Consider the following 25,467-nt stretch of genomic DNA (forward strand, 5'->3'; position numbering starts at 1 on the left):
ATGTACACATTCCTGGAATGTAAAAGTTGGTAGAGGCTTGGTGAACAAATCAGTTGCATGATTTGACTTGCAAGATATGCAATATAGTGATATTGCTTATTATGTAACATGTTTGCATCCAGGCAACACAAGAAACATTATCGTTGAGATAATGGTTGGTGGATGTAGCCATGAGGTCTGTTTCGAAGACTCTTCATGAGAGGGCTACCACACCTAATAGGAACACTAAGCTTGTCTACGATCTGACATAGTGGAGATCTGATCGATATATCCAATGATATCGGTGTTCACATTTTTGTGAAACTGAAAAACCAGGACAAGATGTTTGATGCCTTGGAGATATCGAAAGATATTCTTGAGTACCAACCCATTATGTTTGGTGGATCCAATGGCATTAAGGAACGTTGAGTCCCAATATTTCATTTCCATCATCTCTTGGTCTAAATAGATCTTTCTCTACGTATAGAGAATGAACCACCATGAGAGTTATGGATGTATAAGACTTGTCCACAATGAATTTCTCCAATATATTTTGGATATAGACAACATAGTGTACCAAAATGTATGAGTGAAGGTGCTCAAGTTGTAGTAATGAGCGGTATCTTGGTTTTACCCAAATCCTTCATTTAAACTCCGTCGTTTAGATGATTACATGTATCGTCATTGCAGGAGTAATCACTGTGTATGACAGGCAAACATGGATAACCATCATTGTAGGAGTAATCCTTGTGGAAAGGAACTCACTAAGTCGATTGTACCAAATGAACCGACAACAATAAGTCATATGGTGACTTACTGATTTTTACACAATGTATGTTGCATTTTGTATTTTAATTCAGAATTGAGATTCCATTGAAAATCAATCATATATGTCTGAATCTAGTGAGCCACATGGATATGTGATCACTACATCTATCAAATGCAGAGATAGATAGTTTTGTACTGCCAATGATATAACTTATCGGAATGAGATTCCACCTCTGGAGAATAGTTAGGTATCTGTGTAAACCCTTGTGCTACAATACTTGCTCTTTGTTTCACCACCTCGTTGTTCTCAATTCTGTTTCCAGAAGAAAACTGGTGTAGGTATTGGTTATGAATACCTTCCCATTATTGAGCAAGATCATTTCTACCTAGATTATATCCTTTGCTTGAGTTCAGTCCGAGTGTTGTTCACACTTTGCCATGGCCATGGTCTTTGGATCTGAATCATTTGAAAGGTTTTTGCAATCTAGTTGAGAAATGTATGTCGACAATTGTAGACTTCCGGCTATATGATTCTCCAGAATATATATATATCAATATATAGTTGATGGAAATATCGTTACCCATGATGACTGCTCGCGATTTCCCAATGCAATTGAGTCGGGTATTCCGATGTCCCGGTCATTGTGTGCACTATGACCTGGGTTGGTGGAGGTTTCCCGTCCACTTGGTGTATACTACCCATCAGTTGTCTGCCAACGTGAAGTTGACTTGCATTTATTGGTTCACAGGCCTTGATATCCTTACTTGCGAGAAGCTGAATCCTGATGTACTTCTGCCATAGATCTCCCCCTGTTGCTTTGAACGGGGAGTGGAGTGGATTTTGTTGGTACCTCCACTCTTTCAGGCGTACTTTTGCAGGATTGTAGGATTGTGTGACACCTTTATAGTTAGTAAATGAATCTGGCAGGTTATTTGCAGTATGTTGCAAATCTTCTGAACGCATGGTTCAGCTCTTTGAGTACGTGGATATGAGGCAGAAATGTGTTGAACATTCCACTAATTTCCTGGCATTCTTTATGGTACTTGAATTCTCCCCCTAATGCATGGAAATATTCCTCATTGCATTAACATACTAGCCTTGAATAACTCCCCATGTGAGGGGCTTGAGGTATTGACGGTAATACAATTATTCCTCACATAGATCCCAACTATATGTTGAGGGGCCAATGATGTATGTCGGGGTGATGATATCGGTGTGTAACCGAATTACCGCAGATAGGAAATACTTGGTAGATTTCCACGTATCAAAGATAGAGGGGAATAATATTATGCAGTTTGGTCATGAGCGTGTAAAACTGCATGACTCCAACGTAAAGTTGGTAAGTTGCAATTCCAAAGTAAAGATAATGCAATGAGCTTAACTCTTTGGATAAAGGATTCTACCAAACCATTTTGAGTCTAGACATTAGGGCAAATCGCTAAACTTCAATCCGAGGGCCATAGGAAGGCACTTAAGAAGAATTCTGCAATGTTATCCATTCGATTTGCTTGAAATTGATGTCAGGATAATGAGTCAATGGTTTCGTGTGGATAAACCACACTTGAGACCATCATATAGATGTGTCTTTTAGAACCATGGAACACCTGAATAGTCTAGTCAATGGATGGGATGAACCACTTACCTCAACTTGATGCATTCAAGGAGTCTGAGTGGTTCAGCGTAGACTTTAAGGTGCGTGAGCCTTAAAATTAGCTTCCCTGTGTCACATGTAGTGCACACAAAATCCAAATATTGTTAGAATTTAGCATCATAATAATCATAAACTATTGGAATTGCTGATAGTTCCAGTTTCAACCCAGTGTCTCGATGACCAAGGCGAGTATGCCAAGTTTTTCATGTACAAGACATTTCGGAAAACTATCTTGGGCGCAACATGTGCTACGGGTTTTGTAGTATGTGTAGTACAATGCAGATGATACATAGAGAATGTGCTTGCCATATCCGTTGCATATGGTAAAGAGAATGTATTCCTCTTTCTTGTCAGCATAAGTTTCGCTATGGAAACCATTTTGACGGATATCTCTATAGCTTAGTAGGGTACGAGTTAAACATGGAAAGCAATAAAACATCCCGACGTTACTCAAGTACCCACAGGGACAGTAAATATGACTCGAGTTGAGCCAACAAATACCTCATCGCATCTAGCGATTTTAGAAAATCTCTCCTTTCTCTCAACGAGAGTGGAAACATTTCACTTCCCTGAGTATAGAGTTCGTGGTGCATATGTCCACATGGCACAAATCATCTTTCATCAGATTGACCCCCGTAGAAATCTATATATAGACATGAACATTTTCAATATGAAAATCACTGTCAGATATATAGAATACATACAAATGTATTTGTACCAAAGTGCTGATACAACATATTGTGATATACAATATATGATGACAACAATACTTACGTTGTTGTTACAACATCGTAAATGGACATTAATTATATTGACGACTCAGGAGATTGAAATACTATTCATAGTCTTCAAACATGTCGGTTGAGGCATATTCAACCATCACATTCTCCGTGCTCGTAGGGTCCCGTCACAGCTGGTGATGTCGGATTGAAGGTTGAAGTAAGACTCAAACATTTGCCCTTGAGGTTCATTGTATCCCAGGAATTGTTGATACAGAATAACCAGATGCCAAGATCTGAATCTAATGCCTTATGATTTATAAGACACCATTTTTCTGTTAGCGGTGTGATCCTGACCAGAGGTGAATCCGGAATTGCACACATTATCCCACGAGACACAAGAGCGATCATGATGTCCATGGCCCAGATAGGGCAGTGGTGGCCATTGAGGGCGAATGCCTCAAATTCTATAGCCATATGTTACCTCTATGGGTAAACCAGAGATAATTAATTTACAACCAGTAAATTAAGGTCCATCATGGTTGATGTTGTAATGAACTTAGCAAAATCAATGGGTATTTCAAGAAGTTATCTTAAAACCATTAGTGTGAACCTCAAATTGCTAAATATGACACCTTGAAGATAATCTTCAAAATGGAGTAGATCTCGCAGCACTAGAGAGTATAATATGATGAAATCAGTAGATACTCACTCGTAATGCCTTATGTCATGATTTAGTAAAATGTGTGGGAGAGCACTTCGTAAAGCAATTATAATGTCAAAATGACAAAATATAGGCTTTAACAGTAGTCATTGATATTCTGCGAAGGCAGTAGATCTATATGACTACCTTGTGATCGCAAGCATCAATTTGAAGAAATCACTAAGAATTTTGCATATCAATTCTTGGTCGTATTAAGCCAAAAAGGCTCAAGATGAATTGATTTGTATTTGCAAGAAATTAAAATAAATCTCAATTGAAAATAGTGGATGTATAATTTCAACATGTAAAACATGGAAATATATTACATCATAGATAGATTCTGGAATACATATGGTACTCAACAGAAAAACACTACTAATGTAGTGAATAATAATGATGTTGTAAACTTGATGCTCAAGTGAAAAACTTGACTTGTATAGACCTCAAATTAAATGAAATGATTTTGTATCAAGTTGCAAGATAATTCAGCAGGGTGAATTAATATTTTGCGAGAGAAAATTAATCTCAATCGCAATGAGATTGTTTTGCGAGAGAAAAAGAAATATATTTCTCAATCGCAAATCGATATTGTTGTGCGAGAAAACTTAATCTCAATCGCAAAACAATGTCATTGTATCGGTAAAGAACATGTCTGGCATTAACAACCATGTATTTCCGGAATTTTAAAATGCAACAGAAAATGATTTAAATGCAGATCTGGCCTAAACATGACAAATGCTAATAAATAGCACTGAAAATACAAGCAATTAAGCAACTAATGCAAATTAAGGAGCTGTCGGTGCCTCGGGGACTCAACGACATGCAAATAGGCCACGTAGAGCAGCCCAGCCAAGACCAGCCTGGTCTAACTAAACGGATAAGGGAGAGTAGCCAGGAAGCGCGCCAGCAGCATCTCGCTGGCGCCTGAGGGTGTCGGTGCCGACCGCCGCAGGCGCGCGTGGAGACGGGCTGGGCGCCGCCGAGACGTGAGCGTTCGTGGCCATTGGTCGCCGCTTCAGTCGGCCGCCGGAAGTTCAGTCGCGCAGGGGCCGAGCCGCGCGCAGCCGCCGTGGATGCCTTAGGCGCTCGTGCCACAGGGCCGCGGGAAGCCGCGCTAGTGGAGCCGCTGCGTCGCGGCCGGCCCGCTGATGCGTCAAGTGCTCGAGGCCTCCTTGCTGGTGCATGGCTGAGGGCAGCCGATGCGTGCGCTCCAGTGGCGACTGGCGAGAGCCCAAGGTACTAATCATGATAGCGAGCATGTATATACTATATATAGGAAAAGAAGCACCTTAATCATGCAGCAATTAGATCAATTCTTTGGTGTCTGCGTGATGGGCACAGTTAGAATGCTGTCCAGGGTGATTGATTTGCCCATCGGACTTGTTCTTGTTGATCTTGTGTCGTCACCGATTATTTCTTCTCCTTCTATCCAAAAATTTCTTCCGGTTCCTGTTTCCGCAGAGATCAATCGATCTGGACATGCTCACAAGCGATTCCTTATGCATAATTGAGAATCAATTATTAGATCACAGGAAGGCAAAATTATATAGATCTCCTGATCGATGAAGTTCTCCTATGCAGGGATGTATCCATGCCCATGTGGAGCGGCGCGCTGTGCCGTGAGCGGCCATTACCGTGGCCGGCCGCATCTGGGGTAGAGCGGACGCAAGAGCCGTTCGTGGGGATAACGACAGGCCCGATGTCATCGCTTCGGAGGGCCGGCCAGGGGCATGGCCTCGAGCGCCGCCGATCTGCATGGATGCAAGACGAGGGCCGCGTCGACCACCAGGGAGCAGCGCTGAAGGAGTGGTCGTCGCCGTCGCTGCTCTTTGCGTCGTCTCCGGCCTTTGTTCTCCGTGTCGCGCCGTGAGGCCGATAGGATCGCTCCGCCGGGAGCGTGGTGATAACGTGTTTAATGAAAACGAGATGTAACTCAGTGAATGAATCAAGTGTAATCTTTCCATTGATCAATTGGATTTACCCAAATTCTTCCTGGTGCACGCGCCGCAAAACGGGCGGCCGGTCTTGCCCATAGTCTAGTTGCATACACATTGATGTTTAGTTGGCATGACACTAGTTGCACACACATATGCGCAATTGACGCAGTAATGTAGTCTAGTTGCAGACACATTGATGTTTAGTTGACAGGATTATTGGCACACACATATGCTCAGTTGGCTTGTAATGTAGTCTAGTTGCACACACATTGATATTTAGTTGGCAGGACACTAGTTGCACACACATATGCTCAGTTGGCGCGGCAATCTAGTCTAGTTGCACACACATTGATGTTTAATTGGCAGGACTATTGGCACACACATATGCTCAGTTGACACGGCAATGTAGTCTAGTTGCACACCCATTGATGTTTAGTTGGCAGAAAGACTAGTTCGTCGAAATATCCCCATGCGGGATCTACTTTTGAAGAGCACGTCGCGAGGGTTTCAACGGTGAAAACGGATCTGAATTTCGACACACGGTTTAGAAGATATGTCTTTTATAATTTTGAAAACCAAAAATTAATGCACGAGGGACAAACATGAGGAACATTAATACTGCGGCATGCAGTCATCCATCACGTGAGAAGAGACCACATAGGGGATGATTAATTAGCAGTGTTTTTTTAGCACTTTTGGATTACAGTAATTTTAGAATCGGGTTTCCTAATCGGGACGAAGGGACTGTAAGTTTCCTAAAAAGCAGGCCGCCCATAAGCACTAGCGGGCGCCCAGACGCCCGCTAGACGAGTCTTTGGATTTATATACAAGTTGAAGAGGCGCCTCGAGAGGGCACCAACATGGGGAAGAGGTGCCCGTACGGACACATACGTCTGTACGGGCAAAGGGACGCGACCATACGGACACATGTGTCCGTACGGCGGTTGGACACTATAGCCTATTTCTAACACTTCCCTTCTACTCCTACTCTTGGAAGGGGTGGAATCCTACTCCCGATGGGAGTAGGACTCCCCTTGGGGCGCGCCTAGGAGTCCGGCCCCCTTCCCCTCCTTCACTCCTTTATATACCGGGGAGGGGGGCACCCCATAGACACACAAGTTGATCATTGATCTTTTAGCCGTGTGCGGTGTCTCCCTTCATCATAATCCACCTCGGTCATATTGTAGCGTTGCTTAGGCGAAGCCCTGCGTCGGTAGCATCATCATCACCATCATCACGCCGTCGTGCTGACGGTACTCTTCCTCGAAGCTCTACTGGATCGTGAGTTCATGGGACATCACCGAGCTGAAAGTGTGCAGATCGCGGAGGTGCCGTACGTTCGGTACGAGGATCGGTCGATCGTGGAGACATACGACTACATCAACCGCGTTGTCATAACGCTTCCGCTTACGGTCTATGAGGGTACGTGGACGACACTCTCACCTCTCGTTGCTATGCATCACCATGATCTTGTGTGTGCGCAGGATTTTTTTTTGAAATTACTACGTTCCCCAACAGTGTGGGCAAATGAGGTCTTTGAAGTAAGGCAGATCCCACAAGCATTTCTTGTGAGTCCAGGCGTGTTCCGAATTATACCCCTTGAAATACCCTGGACGCTCTGGATCTGGCTCGAGAGCGTTTAACTGATCCAGGGTCTCTTGGCCTGTCAATGGAGGTGGTGCAGAGTTTTTGAAAACTCTACCTTTGATGAAGTTCTGCTTGTCTTTCCTGAACTTATGGCGAGGATCCAGGAACTGTCTTTGCAAGTCGAAGCAAGAAAACTTGCGACCGGCCTGAAGCCAACGAAACTGAAGAGCTCCCTTGCATGTGGATTAAAGCCAAGTTTTGAAACTTCAAACAACCAAACCGACTTGAGTCCGTTTCGGTGTTTCAAGTTTCAACACTTGGTTTTTAATCGTCATCGCAGAGGCTGCAAGACAAATTCGCATAGGTGTTCGACCGCCATCGACCCCGATAACTGTTGCTGTGGGACGGCAGACACCGGCGTCACTTGTGGGACGTGGATGTAGTGTTCGACACCGACGGCCGCATGTATCTCGCACCGACGATACTTGCTATTTAGGGCTCCATCGATATCGAGGAACCCCCTAACCCGCTCATCCCCGGGCGCCCTCTGGTATGGCGACGCATGGTCGACGGGTCAGCACTCGGACCGAGGGATTCTCGGCATGGGCAACGGCGTCGATACCGATGGGACCCACTGGCTCCACAATCTATCCCCTCGGCGACCGGCGATCCACAACCCTCTTCCTTTTTCCTCTTCTTCTACTTATTCTTCTTTTTTTCATCTTTCTTCTTCTTCTAATTATCTAAACCTAAACCTAGCACTAACCTAATCCTACCACTAACCTAAACCTATTAATAACACCTAATTAAACATAAGCAACAAAGAATAGTAGAAAAAAACAAAAAAAACTTCACCTTGGCTCCGGCTGTGGAGGAGGAGGCGGCGGGGTGGGGCGGGGTGCCGGGGCGGCGGGGCCAGCTGGGGTGGTGGGGGTCGGGGCCGGCAGCGGCGGCGCGGGTGAGGTGAGGGAAGAGAGAGGGAGAGGGGAGAGAGAGAGGGGTGGGGCGCGGGCACTCGCCCCTTTTTAGTTAGGTCACAGCTCTTTGCCGTCTACTAGCAGACGGCAAAGAGCTTAGCTAGTGGGGTGGGGCCGAGGGGAAACGGTCGTTAAAACGGCCGCTTTCTTTGTCGTCTGCTAGCAGACGGCAAAGAAAGTGGCCGTTAGGTCGTTCTCGTTAGTGGACCACCCATCCTCTACGCCGTCAGCTAGCAGACGGCAAAGAGCAGGCTGACGGCAAACAACCTCTTTGTCGTCCGCTCTTTCTTTACCGTCAGCTTTCTGTAAGCTGATGGCAAAGGCCTTCTTTGCTGTCAGCTAGCAGACGGCAAAGAGCTGGCTGTCGGCAAAGATCCTGATTCCTGTAGTGATGGAGGAGCATACTCTTGCCGCTCTCGGCGGGCGGCAGCTACTTCCTAAGAGTGTGCCGTGGTCCGACCATTGCAAAAACAAGGTGGATGGCCCATGGGTTTTTAAACAGTACATCTTGCTTCATTATGCACTTCATAATATGTCCAGTTTCAATATAATTCAGGTTATGCCATTGAACCGGTGAACTGGCGCATATGGTTCATGCAGTATGTTGCAGGTTTATAAATTACTAGGGGTTGGGGCACCACCTTGTGGCGCCTCCTAAGAGGAAGCTAGGCGGTGTCGGGTTGGCATCCGCCCCTTCCACTTGCCATGTTGGTATCTGGCAACACATGGACATGTCATCTAATGAAGAAGTTGGAGTACAAATTTCAAAAGTGCTAAATAAATGATACTCCAATAAAAGGAGATTAGGGCATATGAAACACAAAACACTAGAAGGCATGAGATAGAATAACACAGAGGGAGAGAGCCTACAGATACTCATGAAGCAATGAATCGATATATATGTTGCAAGTTTCTGCAGTGGTAAGAATTCAACATTCAATTGTGACATGAAGTGCTACATCAAAACAATAAGAACACATCGACTGGAAGTTTAAAGGGGCTTCAAGCTGAATGCTCAAATTGTAAAATCACCCAGTTCCACTGAGATCTTTGGCTACCAATTCTTGGGATGGTGGATTCGGAGACATGCCCTGCAAAGTACGAGAGGAAGACACTCTTCAGGATGTCTCCTCTGAACATAGAAACCACCATGGGTAGTCGTATCCGTAGTCGTCCGTGTCTTGCAAAAGCAATGTATGGTGCCTTTCTCAAGATCATGTGGCTCAAGTCCCAAGCTTGTGAGCTCACCTTACTACTTAAGGGGATTCAAACGCGGAAATTAATGAATGTACATGTAAACAGGAAATGAAACAGAAGTAACAAAGTATACTGCTGCATGTAAACAAGAACATAAACAGAACTAACATGCCCATCGGGCTATCTCGTGGAACATCTGACACAGCTTGGGACAATAATCATGTTAACTCAAGTGCCTCCAGCAATAAATTAAAAGGCTCCAAGCATAAATGAAGTGGCACATGAAACAGACATAAATATCGTGCTACTAAGAAAAAATAGATGATAAATTTATAAATAACTGAAATGAATATTATAAATTGTTTGGACCTAAGGCTCAATATTATACAAAACTGGACGCAAGCTCCAAACCTATCCTCGAGAAAAGACATCAAGCTAAGTAATTAAGCTAAGGATCATTCTTCAACAGAAGATCAGTGCAAGACCATAGCAGATTGGAAAATTGTACCATTGCTCCTTGTAACTCCTAAGCATGGGAACACACAAAGCTTCAGACCAGCACTGACATTGGAAACCATGTCAGAGAGCCCTAATCACAGGAATCAGTAAAATCAGCAAACAAACAGTTTATTAAGTTTGAGCCTTAGGAGTTAGTTGGAGGAATTAGTATAATCAGAAAGCAAACAATCTCATTATTAATGGCCAATCTTACAAATCTTATAAATTAAAGACCCTTTATACATCAAAGGTGAAAAGAACAATAAAATCAAGCAATTTCTTTATACCTCAACATAAAAATATCAACACAGATAGACAGTGTCCAGAATACATACCCTAGTTCATCTAATGGTTGATTATTTCCCTTTATAGTATAATAACAATGGCATAGACAATCAGCTGTAGGTAAATGTGCTACAATATGGTGTGATGCACTACTTATTTTTTATAACAAAGACACATGCTACTTATTGGATGACTGAATTTAAGTGTAGCATAATGAAATGGAGAATGAAGGTACGCACAACAAATCAAACAAAATATGTTTTCTTTCAGATTTGAACAATAGAAGGTAAAAAAAAGTTGGCATAAGATGTATTCACCGTGGTGATTCGGTGACCAAATGTGTCATTCTAATTATTGACTATTGCAAGCAGCTGAGCTTTGCTCCTAGTGGACTGTTTCATGTGATAACATAATCCAGTATAAGGGAAAACATTCAATAAAAGAAATATTTCACAATCCAGAACCAGAAACACTAGATACACACAACATCCAACCCACCCAAACTAATAACTACAGTCATAATCCATTAATCCATTTTCCTTCTATCTTTCCCCACCAAAATTCATAGGGTGACATCCCAAAAATGTCTAACACAAGCACTGCCCTTGAAGGAGGAGAGTAACTAAAAAAACCACCAGACTTATGATTTAGAACACATATACAGAGTTACCAAAGCACGTTGAAATATCAAGTTATCTAGGAACTGGTGAATTCCGCATGCCTCTACATATGTGTGCAAGCTCAAATATATACAGCTAACCATGCACATGACGTGCATAGAGAAACTAATATCAGGCATCGACCATACTTAAAATTGCATGGAAATATTTCATTAGGCAGGAGGAATATGGGAATACTCTGAAACAATTAATATTAAGCTTATATAATCATATCTATCTATTTTCTTTCAGGTTGGTTGTTGGTCTTTTGATCCGTGCAGGATCAAACCCCAACTTAAGAAAACACAACTTTCTTTCGTCGATGATTATGAACATGGGGATGTTGAGCACAAGTCATTTTCTGTCGGCGCAATCTCCTCTGGCCTCAACGCCTCCATGTCTGATTTGTACCATCGCATACTTGAAAACATCACATAAGCTTCTTATACATTTCTGTAAATCATATAACTCTTTTCTAATGCGACTCACCATTCCGATTTTCATGTGGGAGGATGCTGAGTACCACCACCAAGAGACCCCAAGAATCACGAGCTCACCTTCAAGTCTGGCTTGATATTCTTTGTTGCTTATTTGTGAATGACAGATCCAAATTTGACTCTTTCTTCCAGTTCTGCGAGGATAGGAGATGTTAGAGTACGTAATGAACCTAATGGCCTGGGCTGGCGGTATAGCCCGTAAGTCTTAGGGTTAACTAGAGATAAGGGTCGCTTGTTTAGGGGTCAAGTAAGCCTTGTTTGGGAGTCAAGTAAACCTCTCTATATAAAGAGAGGAGATGTATCAATCTAATCAAGCAAGAATTAAGAAGGAAATCCCATCCCTCTTGCCCGGCCGTGGGCAAAAAGCCCCCGGCCGGCCCTGTCGCGCCCTCCTTCTAGCAGCGCCATAACAATTTGGTATCAGCTAGCTTCGGTTCGATCATGCCTTCACCGCCGCCCAACCCGTCTCTTCCGCTGCCGGGATCCTCCGTCGCGCCAGCCTCCGCCGTCCTCACCCCGGAGGTGTCCGGGGCACTGAGGGAACTAACCCAGGCGGTCCAGGAGATCCGCCTGTTCTTGGCCGGGTCCTATGGGCCGCACCCGGCTGCGCCGCCCATCGCCGCCACCGCGCCGCTGTGGCTGCCGTGGCAGCCGCTGCACCAAGCGGCCTCCGCCGTGCTCGCCGGGCCGCTGCAGCTGCCATCCACCGCCCCGCCCTGGCTGCAGTGGCAGCCGCCGCTCCTGGCGGCCTTCGCCGCGCCTGGCGCTCCGCCGCAGCAGCCGCTGCCGCTGCCCCAGGGCGTCCCCGCCGCGCTCGCCGGGCCGCTGCAGCTACCATCCACTGCCACCATCGCCGCGCCCTGGCTACAGTGGCAGCCGCCGCCCCAGGCGGCCTCCGCCGCGCCCGGCGCTCCGCTGCAGCAGCCACCGCCGGTCAGCTCCGGCCCCGCATCGACCGCGCCGGCGGGAGTCCCGATCGACCAGATCAAGTTCCCGCCGTCGCCATTACCGCTTCCCCAGGGCGTCCCCATCCAGCAGATCAAGTTCCCGCCGTCACCGCTTCCGGCTTGGATTACTACCCGCCACGTGTCAGCGGCGGTGAGGCTGCAGGCTGCTGCGCGCGGCCTCCTAGCGCATCGGCGTGTGCGGGAGATGCGTGGTCTGCAGCTGCCGCTCCTCCCAGCTGTGCTTCGCTGTGCAAAGGACCTCGATTTCGTCCGCTGCGTCGGGGATCTTGGGCATGCTGTTTTTCCCGTGGGCAGCGACCTCAAAGTCTGCGACATCGGCGGTTGGGGGTGCGCAACCCTCCTCGTCATTCTCCATCGCAAGCCCTCCACTCTTCTCTGTGCGGTGCAGACCAACAGCCGTCCGGCGGGGAGAAGGCAGGGTGTCACCAACAGGAGCGCACCGCGTAGCACCACTGCATTCCGCCGCCGGCCGCCGCGAGGGCGCCTCTGCTGGTCGCTCTTGCGACCACTTCCCGGTGGCCATACACATGCACTCCTTTTGTCCAGATGGTGTCCATGGGATCCAGGTGGCTGTACACGTGCACGTCCGACGTGCGGATGCCGGATGGTGTCCACTTTATGTTCAGGGGTCCAAAATAAAGCGTCATAGTCCATTTCAGGTTGAGAGTAATAAAACAAGCCGAGATGTAAAAGGCTTGTTTTTAGGTGTTAGGTTTGTGTTGCGTCGAGTCATGGTTATAAGTTGGTTAGGTTGCAGCTCGAGGACAAGCTGCATGTCTAGGTGGGGTGTAGTGTTAGAGTACGTAATGGGCCTAATGGCCTGGGCTGGCGGTATAGCCCGTAAGTCTTAGGGTTAATTAGAGATAAGGGTCGCTTGCTTAGGGGTCAAGTAAGCCTTGCTTGGGAGTCAAGTAAACCTCTCTATATAAAGAGAGGAGATGTATCAATCTAATCAAGCAAGAATTAAGAAGGAAATCCCTTCCCTCTTGCCCGGCCGTGGGCAAAAAGGCCCCCGGCCGGCCCTCTCGCGCCCTCCTTCTAGCAGCGCCATAACAGGAAAAGAGGTTAGTTCCCTGTTTTTTGCCTTTTAGGTTGCCATAGTAAACATGCAGTTCTCCTATTCCGTAGATGATATCTATCCTTTCAGCTTACCTGGCGGAAACCACCAGGGCTTGTTTTTTTTATCTTACAACAAGCACCTCAGCTCATCACCGTTGTTGGTTCTCCCTCCTCCGTTGGTGGCGGGTTCTGTCATTGTACCTAGGCCTGTCTGATGCTCTCTGTGGCACAGGCTACACCCTTCTGTGCCTCTCGTGAGACCTCTGAACAATCTCTCAATTCACAAAAGGCTCAGCTGCAAATTCAAATGGACGAAAGAACATGAGCACATTACTTCTAAAGAATGAGCAGCTCAGCTGCAAAATCAAATATTTATGAGGGTAATCTAAAATACCTAGTTTAATCCAAATATATTGAAATACTATATAGGCTAGACAGGAAAAGATAATAGCCGTGAATGCATCATATAACAACTTCACCCTACCGAAGTGCAGAATCAAAAGATATTGACATACTATACAAGCTGAACAGTTAAAGATAGTAGTTGTGATTGGTACTGTTCGACAACTTCACCATTCTAAAGCGCAGAACCAAATAATAGAGATTTACTTCAAGTCCGTAAAAAACTAAAACAGGTTACTGCCAACACCGATTTAGTACACAAATAATTGCAATCCTTCAGCAGAGCCCACAATAAAGGTACACAAAGTTTCTGTAATAGCCACCTTTCAATTCAGTTAAATTTGTTCAATGGTAATCTTGACTATGATGTTTACATCTCTGCTGATTATATATAAAGGACAAACGCCGCCGCTGTTGATTATATATATATTGTAATTAAACGCAATGTATCATAGAAAAAGCAAGCCAGGGCCCTCTTCCTCTTGTTCTTATCCGCCATCATCTTGGAAACAGGCCTTGACTCCATTCTCCAAACGGAATACTGAAAAAAAATCATGGGCATAACATCTAAAAAAAATCATGGGCATAACCAAAGCAAACTAAATCTGTGAATGTGATTATGTGAATAAGCTGAATGAACATAACAAAAAATCAATCTAATTAACTGTTTGCAAGTGAATCACCAGCAATGTCTATTAACCAACTGAAATAACTGAATTAGGGGGGGCTCAGTGAACAGTTGGCTTGCAGGAATTTCATCAAACACATAAGTTGCAGAAAACATGGATCGGCTTAACGCTAGCACTCCTTATAGATTTGTGGGGGCTGATGAGGCTCCTCTGGCACTCACCTCTGATTCCCTCATAGGCATGACTTGCTGCTTCAAGTCCAAGTAGCTCCCAGATCCTGCATGTGCTGCTGCATCACAGGAGAAATGGAGAAGAGGCAAAGGGGAAAAGAAACAAATGGGATGCAGGGGGTCTGTTACCTGATGGTGATAAGGAGAGGGGGATTTGGCGGCAATGGGCGACGGAGAAGAGGCGAGGGCGACCATGGCAGCACCAGTCTCGTGCTCAATCCGTCATCTGGATGGGACAGCGCTGTGCTGCGGCTCAGGAGCGAGGGAGATGTTGCTTGCAGGGGCTCTACGTCTTAGTTCTCCCACGGACACCCGCTTCGCCTTGCTCGACCTCACGCGACAGCCGTGAACGTGGAGGATGGAGATGCGGTAGATGTTTTCCTCTCCTCAACCCCCGCCTCCTTCGATGAGAACCACCTCCACTGCATCTTCGCGTGCACAAAAAGAGATGAGAGGGGAATAGGAGCTGCTGGTGGAGTGGGAGCCGGATGCGGCGCTGGCGGCAGCAACCCTAGCCGCCACTGTGGGGAGGAAAAACGAAAAGGGGAAGAAGGATTCATGTGAGAACAGGAAAAGGATACGCTGATGTCTCTCTCTCTTGGGCAATGGCGAGTGGGCACGTGGATAGCCCCAGTTAGCGCCCCTTGTGCGTAGCTTATTGTTTTGGATAATTGAGATAGACGTTGAATATTTAGAGGCATCACGTGTTACTCTACAAAGTTGACCGTAGGAATATCCGGAAGCAAATCTTACCATGGGAACTAGGTCTTCTGGCTGCAGGAGATAGATTTTGAAGCGAGGGGGTGTTCTGTAGCGGCGTCCACTGTGAAGCAGGTGTCTCTAGTTGATCTGCTAACTTTGCCCTTTTTGTGGAAGCTTGCCTCGCCGCCGATGACACCCCCTTCAATGCAGCTGATCTTGCTAACATATTGACCCCTGGGGGCTCGCCACGAGAATAAACTCGTGGACTAGCTCTTTACAACAATGTAAACAACCATGGGTCAGAATTCTGTTAAGAATTATCATATAAGTAGACTAATCTTTATCATAGAAAGAAGACGAGTTGGATAACTAGTCTGAAAGATGAAGAGCATTTCCAACTTGTAGAGGAATACTACTAGTATATGCCAAGATTCAGATGTACTAAAGTGCACAATCTGATAGCAGGTTAAATGACTGGATATGTCAAATAAGTAAAGTAAAACATTGCCCTTTCGTACCTTGCAAGGTTTAGCTTCCTTTGCAGCAACCTCCTTTGCCTTGCGAACATTTTCCGCCTTCAATTTAGCATCATCCTCAATCAGATTTTTCCGCCTTGCAAGGCGGTGGTGTGGTGTCCATGGGGTAGGTGGACGGTTGCGCTAGGCCGGCCATGAGAAGGTGGACCGCAGCGCTAGGCGGCGGCTTACCCTAGCATACCGCGGCGGCGCTGCAGGATTGGAGGAACGAGGAAGGAAGAGGGGCACGATCGAACGATGTGGGCTCTGTGTCGTCCGTGGGTTATCCCACTTCTCATAGCCCAAGTTACGTGGCCGTCCACGAACATGAATTATGTGGGCTTTTAAGTGACCGCCGTGGACAGCCTGTGTCCACTTACAGCCTGAGCTAGGTGGCATCTTCTAGTTGGAGATCCCCGAAATCAGGGGGAGAGAAAAAAATTAACGTTAAGGGGTCCGTAATCAGCCCGTCTTTGTCCGTGTGTTTAGCATTTTCGGTAATTTACGCATGTCTTGATGGCCGATCGCCCATGTAATTTCCCAACGCCTAGCCGTACGTGTCGCGCAGAGTCGGGGCCGCCCGCTCTCTGCTGCTACATTGCTTCCGGCGCAGGCCGTTTACCTGCACTTTGCCAATTCGATGTACAGTACTTTTCCCCCGGCTTATTATTACGGGTCGCGCTCGCGTCCTACCTGGACCAACCAAGCTCGTATCCGTCCGGAGACAGTGGAAAACCGTACGCAGCCATGGGTATTGCCTGCCCGGCCAGGTGTCACCGAACTTCTCCCGGTTCCGAGACTTCCAGAATAATTCCCGGCCGAGTGACTGTGCCGTGACTCGATCGTGCCCTGGTGCTCTGGCAAGACAGAGTCCCTGAAGCGAGTGTCGTGTCTCTGGCAAGAGAGTAGAGAGACCAACCTTCGTTCCGAAGCGCCAAGTCCAACTATGCCTCCGACCTCCGACGGAGCCCGGCGCGATCGGGCATCCGTTCTGCTGACCTGCTCGACCGTCGTTGACGCTGACGCTCCAGAGCCTCTTCTGGTCAACAAATGCCCGTTGAATATTTGACGAGTTTGTTGTGGGTCGTTGTAGTGCCAAAAAGCAACTACGCAGATATTCAAAAAGTTCGTTAATTAAACTAGTAGTACTAGTATATTCCACCCTCAGCAACTCCACTTGGGATTGGGAGGTAGCTGTTTCAACGTTTGGAAAGGGCACTAATATTTTTCGCTCGTTGAGAAAAAGGGAGTAGCACAACTGATCAAAGAAAGAAGAAGAAACCCTAACAAGAAGCTGGCCAGCTGCGCGCGCGCCCACCGTTCTCCCAGGAAAAAAATCTGGTACGACCGGGTCGCACGAGGCCAAACGGGAGACCACCTCGCGCGCATGACATCTGGCGTACGAATCTCAACACAGCGTTCGCCTGACTTCCAGCCCACCACTTCCGTTTCCCACGCTCCACGCCCCACGCCCCGTCCTTTCAGCTTCTAATCTGTTTCATCTTCCAAAACAAAAAAACCCATCTCCGTCTCTTCCATCTCGCCGGCGACGGCGTGCCAAGATGGCGCAGCCCGACGAGGGCAACGAGGCACTGGATCGGGAGACCACCTCTCTGCCCACGGCTACTCCAATCAGGGTAAGTTCAATAATCAGTACACATGCCACACCAAGCACAATCCTCTCTTCCTGAAGCCTCTTTTGATTGATTCAATTACCTTGCAGCAATTTCCAACGATTTCGATAACTGGCCAGCCCTCGATGAGCAGCACACCGGCGGCCTCTGCATCAGAATCCTCTCTGCCCACAGCTACTCCAACCATGGTAAGTTCAGTAACCAGTACACATGCAACAGCTAGCACGATCCTCTCTTCCTGAAGCATCTCTTGATTGATTCAATTACCTTGCAGCAATTGCCAAGAACTGAGACTAATGGCCAGCCGAGAATGAGCAACACACCAGTGAATAATCAAGACATACAAGATGCAGATAATGTTCCAAGAGTTGGGAAGTGCTTTCAGTCTGAAGAAGAGGCGTACCAATTTTACAATTCTTATGCTCAAACCAAGGGATTTAGCATTAGGAAGTGCCGCTTGAAGTTTAAGGCAGATGGGACTTTAAGTTCCAGATATTTTGTTTGTAGCAAGGCAGGTGTGAAAAATGCTAATCCAACACATGTGGCCAAGAAAGAACAAGCTATTTCGAGGACTAATTGTATGGCTCGAGTTCAATTCAGCATCAATCAAGAGGGAATTTGGACTGCTCAGAAAGTTACGCTCGACCACAATCACCAGCTTGTAAGTCCAGATAAGAGGCACATGCTTAGATCGCAGCGTCAACTCTTACATGCCGATCGCCACATGATTAAGCAAATGAGGACATCGGGAATTAGACAAGCCGAAATTTATGATTTTTGCGAGCTTTGGTATGGTAAAGATGCTATACCCTTCTTGCAAATGGATTGCAACAATTATTTGCGAAGTGAGCGCTCAAAGTATATGGAAACCAAAGATGCACAAACATTAATGGAGTATCTAAAGAACAAGCAAGCTGAGGACCCTTCGTTTTTCTATGCCATGCAGTTAGATGATGATGATGGTACAATAATGAACATCTTTTGGACTGATGGACAAGCTATCATGGACTATTCTGTCTTTGGAGATGCCCTTTCCTTTGACACCACATTTTCAACAATGATGCCATTTAGAGCTCCTGAACGAATAAAAGGTTCAAAGCAAAAAAAGATCAAAAGATGTGCTAGAGGGAGCAAAGAAAGGCAAAAAAAAAAGGTACCTTTGCTTGTTCTGTGTGAATAAGTAGCAATGTTTCATTTCTATTTCTTATATCTACATACAATTTGCAGGAAAAGGTACAAACTATCCGGCAAAGGAGTCCGTGTTTGTGCCGTCCGTAGCTGGCCCTTCCGAATATGATTTTGGTGGTACTATAAATCCATCAATATCCATGGCATTTGGAGAGTATCCATCATTTTTAGGTCAACCTATCCAAGGAGAATTCACAAGACTATTGGTTGAAGCTCATGGAGATGGCACAACACCGCCGGCGCTCGTCAACTGGATTTCAGCGGTGGTGCTAGTACATCAAGGTTTCAGCCATGACGAGCCCGATCGTGCGTTGATGCATAATGTCTTGTTGGTTCCTCAATGCTAGTTAGCTGGGCATGTCAGCTATATGGTTTATGTATTTGGTTTACATAAAACTGGAGCTATCCTTTTATTTTGCTGCTATGTGTGTGTCACCTGACAATGCTGAACATCTGTTATCAAACATATATTCTATTAAACTGAAGTTATCATTTTCTTCTACTGCTATGTGCTAGTGTTTCACCTGAAGCTATCATTTTCTTCTGCTGCTATGTGTGGACAAGAACAACTATACATTGCAAATTCCACAAGCTTTCATTCACACAGAAATTCGTTTACAACATAGGCCAGTCTTGTAAGAGAATAAAATTCAGAAAGGAAAATACAGAATAGTTGCCTTTGTTCAGGCTTTTACAGCTCAAATCACACACAAAAATCTACAGGAACTTGTTAGTTGATGCTGTTTGGCGTGGCGCCGCGAGCTTGGCCGCCGGAAAACATGGTGGGTGCCGGCGGGGATGGAGAGCCACGAGCAGGCCGGCGTCGAGGAGCATGCCGACGAGCAGCTACGAGCCTACGACGGTGCCGCGACCTGGGCCGCCAACGAACGCGGTCGTGCCCGCGGGAATGGAGGACGTCGAGCAGGGGAGTTGGGTCCAGCGTCGAGGAGCACACCGGCGGCGATGTGGCGAGCAGCCGGAGCGGATCACGCCGGCGGCCGGAATTGGGGGCGTTGGAGGAGTTGGGCTAGGGATTTGATGCACGCTCGACCTGGTCTTCGGTTCGGGATAAGGTGACTCTGCGCTGAGATTCGTGCTGCCAGATGTCATGCGCGCGAGGTGGTCTTCCGTTTGGCCTCGTGCGACCCGGTCGTACCAGATTTTTTTCCGTTCTCCCAACATCATCTTCTTGTGCAAGTTCAAGAGTTGGAGGCTTGGACAACAAAAATATGACGGGAGCAAGCGACGGCGAGACGCCACTGAGGAGCTTATCCAAAATCGAAAGAGGGGCGCGCGTCCACACTCCAGAAACAGAAACATAAACGAAAGCAGAAAGTTGTTGCGGCAAACAAATCATCCATGGATGGATAAGCTGGTTCACTAGCGGCGCCGCCAGCTCTGGGTCGGTACATTGCCTCTGGCGCATGGCTTTTACCGACGGTTTACCGATTCTGAACTTTTTTCCCCGGCCGGTCTACCGGTCGCCCTCGCGTCCTACCTGGACACTGGAAAAACGCAGTATGTAGCCATGGATTGCCTGCCCGGTCAGGTGCCTGGCAGATCTTCCAGCCCGGGTGACTCTGCACTGACCCGATCATATATATGCCCTGGTGCGCGGGCAAGAGAGTTCCCTCCGCTCGCGTCAGTGGCATTTGTGCGTCCGCACGCGCGACCGAGCCCGGCGTCTGAAAATGGTCAGCGCGGGCATGTTAGCGACGCTGACGATTCTGAATATCTGGTTAGCAAATGGATATTTTTACGAGTTGGTTACAATGTACTACCAACTCGTCAGATATTCAACGAGTACTTTATTCCACCGTGAGCGAACCCACTTGGTTTGTTTGCTTAGCAGCTACTACATGCCCAACGCATCCAGTGTAGAGTACGTACACACAGACAAACGGTTTTCAGCAGAAGATCCAAGTACAATGTATGATCAGTAATCGGATCGTTAAGCAAAAGAAACACCGTATTTGATAGAGAGATGAGATGGGAGGTGTGCCGAGCAACTCATTTCCGGCCTAGAAACGGAACTGATTAAGTATGGCCTTCAACACTAAACAAGAAGCTCGCCACCTCTGCGAGTGCGAGCCCACCATCATCTTCTTGCGCAAGTTCAGGAGTTGGAGGGGGAATCCCAACCGCTACGCCGTCGCTCGCGCCAACAGTAAAGTATCAGGACAGGGAAGAAGAAATATCTCAGTTCATTCATCGATTTGATCTTGAAAATTCTACACAAATCTCGTCAGAATCGCCCCGTGCGTGTTTGGCCTCGCCTGATCCGTTCGGCCGCGGCACGCACGGGTACGGCGTGACGGGAGCAGGCGACGGCGAGACGCCATGATCTCTTTGCAGAGCTTATCCGAAACCGAAACAGGGGCGAGACGCATCCACACTCCAGAAACTGAAACTGAATTAGCAGCACAAAGTTGTTGCGGCAAACAAATCATCCATGGACGGATAAGCCACCCGTCACGGGTCAAAGATGAGATGCATGAACCATGTGTCTGAATTTATAACTCATGTAGTTATATCCAAAACCAAGGGCGTCCGTTTTACACCACGGAGAGCAGAGGACGAGCTCACTGCATGTACAGATTACACAAGAGAGGAGGAAGAGGCTCACTCCACCTACTGCTACGGGCTAGCTAAACTGACCAGGTCCGAGTCAAATTGGGTCAAAACTCAAAAGCATCTAACTGTAGTATCTTGCTATGGCATGTCGACGTTGATTTGTTTACTGGTAGTTGTCGCTGGGACGCTCGCCGGCCACGGAAACGGTGGAGAGACGGCTGGGCCTGGGGCGGAACCCGCCCGCGCGCCTCCGCTGCTGCGACTGCTGCGCGGCGGGGGACGGCGCGAGGGCCCGGCGGGCACACTGAGTGCTGTCCATGCGCTTCGAGCCTAGACTGCAGGCGCGGCGGATGGATGGAGGAGAAGCCGGTTTGCTGCTCCCGGCGGGGGCCGCCTCCTGCTTGCGCTCCTTGTGGAGGCTGCAACGGAACGAGCCCGGGTGGTTCGTCGAGGAGCACATGCAGGACCGCCGGCTCCTAGTGGACGACGGGGAGGAGACGCTGACGGACTTGCTCCGCGAGCGGGTGGCGCCGTTGGCGTTGCCGCCGGCGAGCTTGACGCGGGTGGGCGAGGCGGAGCGGTAGCTGGGTATGGAGAGCACCGGGCCGCTGGGTGGACTTGTGGTTGCTGTCGCCATGAGAGAGAGAGAGAGAGAGAGAGAGAGAGAGAGAGAGAGAGAGAGAGAGAGAGAGAGAGAGAGAGAGAGAGAGAGAGAGAGAGAGAGAGAGAGAGAGAGAGAGAGAGAGAGATCGAGGAGCGCGAGCAGTTGGAATCGGGTGCGTGGAGGAGATGGAATCGGGAGTAAACCTGAGAGAAGCGGGCTGGGTGCAATTTATAGAGAACTCCGAGCTTCAGTGGGTGGGGATTACGGGTGGGCGCTGTGGGTGGCTGTGCCGTGGGCCCGGACGGCAGCATACCGGAATCGGTCTCGGATTCAAGACAGGTAGGTCCTCAGAAATGCTAGACATATAAAGATTTACATGCTTTTACAGGCTTGCCAGCTTGCTTGGGATATTTTGTGTCAAAATGCTGGCCAATTTCTTGCACCACAAACGAGTACTCTTTTTTTTTTTAATGGACACGTACCAGTATTCTGATTAGTAGCATATCGCTAGTCTTCATACTCCAGAAAAAGCTTAACATACGAACGGTTTCCCGTGTGAACATCACTGATGCGTGGGTTTCTGTTCAGAAAAGGCTGGAATTGAGCAGTGCCGATCCGAATCGTGCGTGCGGACCCACCTCATCTTTTTTTCGTCATTTGCATGCTGCTGTCAGTGTCAATCAAACCGGGGCCTAAACCTGTCCTGGCACAGTGAAACAAGGGTCCCAGAAGAAGAGCAAGTCACCCTCCAACGTTCAGAGCGATGCAGGACCAGAGGACGTGACGCGCCAGCGACCGGACCCCAGCCGCCGGCCGTGGGATCGCCTCCGCTTTGCTTGAAACCAGGCCGACTTCCGAACGACACACGAGCATCACTCGTGGTTGCTGGTGATCAGATGGCCTACTGATTAAAGACGAGCGACGGGCCGGAGGCGTCCCGGCCCTTTTGTTGTTGTTGGAGAAAGCAGGGCGGGGCCAGACCCTCCTAAAATTTACTTCCGATCATGCGAGCTCCGTCGTATAGTTGTGGATCTCCAATATACAGTATTTGTCCATATGCTCACATAATTGAAGTACATGTTTTTTTAGAAAGCATATAATTGAAGAGTTGGTGATTTTAATTGCAGATTGAACCCTAGATGGCCGCCGCCGCCGACGGCGATCCCACTCGCCTCCACTCCCTCCCGCTCGCCTCCACCTTGCTCCTATCCCCAAGCTCGACTTGGTACGCTTCCCCATCGCCCCGCCGGCCATGGCCTCACACCTCCGACTTGACCACCACCAGCACCTCCATCGCCTCCACCTCCCACCTCCTGTAGTCCTGTCTCCGGCGTCCTCTCTACGTCCCCATGTCCTCTACTACGCCACGGCCCCGGTCGGGGTTGGGGGCGTAGAGGTGTACTCGGACCATCGAACAACGAGGATGAGGTGTTGGGATATCCTCCTCAAGTGGCCTGTGAGGAGCTGACCATTTGAGGCCTTTTAGGCAGCCCAAAGAGGTGCAGAAGCCCACTACCCATTAGGGTTATGACCTAGGGTCATTTTGGACTTTACACATGAGTGGATGGGGATGCTTTACCCCCCATCCAGCAGCCACCACCAAGAGTGACGAAAATCAGTTCATCCTCCAAGAGAGAAGAAGAGAGAAAACCAAGAGAGCAAAGGAAGAAGAGGAAGATTGAAGGAAGAAGCAAAGGGAGCTCCTCCCCAAGGTTGTGATGGTCCAGATCCACTACCTTGTCTCCTTCAAGCTTCGGTTCCACCATCTTTGGTGAGATTGTTCCAATCCCTAGTTCTTGAGCCCCAAATCTTGTTGTGTTCATCCAAGATTCAGAAATCTTGATGTATGAGATCCTCTAGTGATGTCTAGAGAAAAACTTGTTATATCCCACATTTGATAATAGTGGAAGAGGATTTGGGTGGCTTCGGCCCGTGGTTTTTCCCCTCAAGTTGAGGGGTTTTCCACGTAAAAATCTGGTGTCTCTTTGTTGATGCTTGGTGCTGTCCAGAAACTTACTCCTACCACAAGACACTAGGCTGAGGAGTGTCTTGCCTGCTGAGTAACATTTTCTGCCTCCATATATGCTGTTGCATATGTTTCCTTCCGTGCTAAGCAACGATCCTTGAGTTAGTGCATGATGTGGTGCTGAGATTACTTGTTTCCGCTGTAGTTTTCAGTTAACCGCAAGTGCATTTGTGTGCTAATTTCCCAACAGAGTGGCATCAGAGCCTTGGTTGCTTAGAAGGTTGCAAATCCCAGTTGCTTGATTGTTGCTGGAAGTGCTGCTCACAATGGCTTTGGAAGAACGTGCTACTACAAGTGGCATGATAAAACCTGATTCTTCCAATTACTCATTATGGAAGCCCATGATGGAAGACATCCTTTATTGCAAGGATTTGTATGAGCCAATTGTGAAAGACAAGATACCCACAGGTGTCACGGAAGAAGAATGGAGAGTGTTGAACAGAAAGGCAGTAGGTATGATTCGGTTGTACATCAACCACAATATTTTCCACCATGTTGCAAACGACACAAATGCTTATGAGATGTGGCAGAAGTTGGAGTCTATGTATGAGAGAAAGACATCAATGAACAAGGCCTCGGTGATCAAAAGACTTGCAAAGCTTGAGTACCGAGATGGCACAAGTGTGATTGAGCACTTAAATGTCTTTCAATGCCATATAAATCAACTTTCAGCCATGAAGATCAACTTTGAGGATGAGGTGCAACCATTGTTGCTGCTGAGTTCCATGCCTGATAGTTGGAAGACGCTTGCTGTGTCACTTAGCAATTCAGCTCCGGATGGGAAGTTGACCTTGGAGATGGTGAAGAACAGTATGCTGAATGAAGAAGCCAGAAAGAAGGAAAAGGGTGATGCCTCTTCTTCTGATGCGTATGTGGCTGAAACCCATGGGAAGAATGAGGACCGTGGACGCAGCAATACAAGATTTCAGCAAGGCAAAAGCAAATCCAGGGGGAGATCAAAGTCAAAACAGAGAAAAAATATTACTTGCTTTCATTGTGGCAATCCGGGACACATAAAGAGCGAGTGCAGGAAGTACAAAAGAGAGCTTGCAGAGGGGAAACTCACAAAGAAAACCGAGCAAAAGGCTGAGAGCAGTTCAGCCATGACCGCAACAGATGAGGACTACCTAGTCATTGAAGATGAAGATTGCTATAGTGTTGTTCGTGATGATGCCATGAGTTGGGTTGTGGATTCAGGTGCGTCCTTCCACATCACATCACACAAGGAGTATTTCACATCTTACACTAGTGGTGTTACTGGCCAAGTGAGGATGGAAAATAGTGGTTCGTCAGCAATTGTTGGCAATGGCTCTATATGCATTGAAACAAACACAAATTGGAGATTGGTGTTTGATGATGCGAGGCATGTTCCCGACATAAGGCTGAATTTGTTGTTAGTGGGCAAGCTTGATGATATCAAACATCCTAGTTATTTTGGTGAAGGAAAATGGAAGCTCACCAAAGGCTCTTTGATTGTG

At 47.4% G+C, this 25,467-nt stretch overlaps 2 protein-coding genes and 1 long non-coding RNA gene across 3 annotated transcripts; 2 read left to right on the top strand and 1 right to left on the bottom strand.

The window, feature by feature from the left end:
* Positions 1–4,676: 4,676 nt before the first annotated feature.
* Positions 4,677–5,792, top strand: LOC123142043 (uncharacterized). The gene is made up of 2 exons (XR_006470504.1): positions 4,677–5,057; positions 5,403–5,792. It is a non-coding gene; the product is annotated as an uncharacterized lncRNA (long non-coding RNA).
* An 11,619-nt stretch (positions 5,793–17,411) lies between these two features.
* LOC123142045 (protein FAR1-RELATED SEQUENCE 7) lies at positions 17,412–19,220 on the top strand. Its single transcript, XM_044561072.1, has 4 exons — positions 17,412–17,600; positions 17,687–17,785; positions 17,872–18,750; positions 18,825–19,220. Exons 1-4 carry the CDS (start codon positions 17,526–17,528, stop codon positions 18,873–18,875), a joined length of 1,104 nt encoding a protein of 367 aa, XP_044417007.1. The 5' UTR covers positions 17,412–17,525; the 3' UTR covers positions 18,876–19,220.
* Positions 19,221–21,280: 2,060 nt separating this feature from the next.
* Positions 21,281–22,142, bottom strand: LOC123142046 (uncharacterized). Its single transcript, XM_044561073.1, has one exon. It carries the CDS (start codon positions 21,994–21,996, stop codon positions 21,523–21,525), a length of 474 nt encoding a protein of 157 aa, XP_044417008.1. The 5' UTR covers positions 21,997–22,142; the 3' UTR covers positions 21,281–21,522.
* Between the last annotated feature and the right edge of the window lie 3,325 nt (positions 22,143–25,467).

Source organism: Triticum aestivum, chromosome 6D (genome assembly GCF_018294505.1).
Source record: "Triticum aestivum cultivar Chinese Spring chromosome 6D, IWGSC CS RefSeq v2.1, whole genome shotgun sequence".
Taxonomy (NCBI): domain Eukaryota; kingdom Viridiplantae; phylum Streptophyta; class Magnoliopsida; order Poales; family Poaceae; genus Triticum; species Triticum aestivum.

Coding starts and splice junctions, on each gene's coding strand:
- LOC123142046 (XM_044561073.1), bottom strand. CDS start 21,996: ATGGCGACAGCAACCACAAGTCCACCCAGCGGCCCGGTGCTCTCCATA.
- LOC123142045 (XM_044561072.1), top strand. CDS start 17,526: ATGGCGCAGCCCGACGAGGGCAACGAGGCACTGGATCGGGAGACCACC. Junction 17,601..17,686: donor CCACGGCTACTCCAATCAGG/GTAAGTTCAATA, acceptor ATTACCTTGCAG/CAATTTCCAACGATTTCGAT. Junction 17,786..17,871: donor CCACAGCTACTCCAACCATG/GTAAGTTCAGTA, acceptor ATTACCTTGCAG/CAATTGCCAAGAACTGAGAC.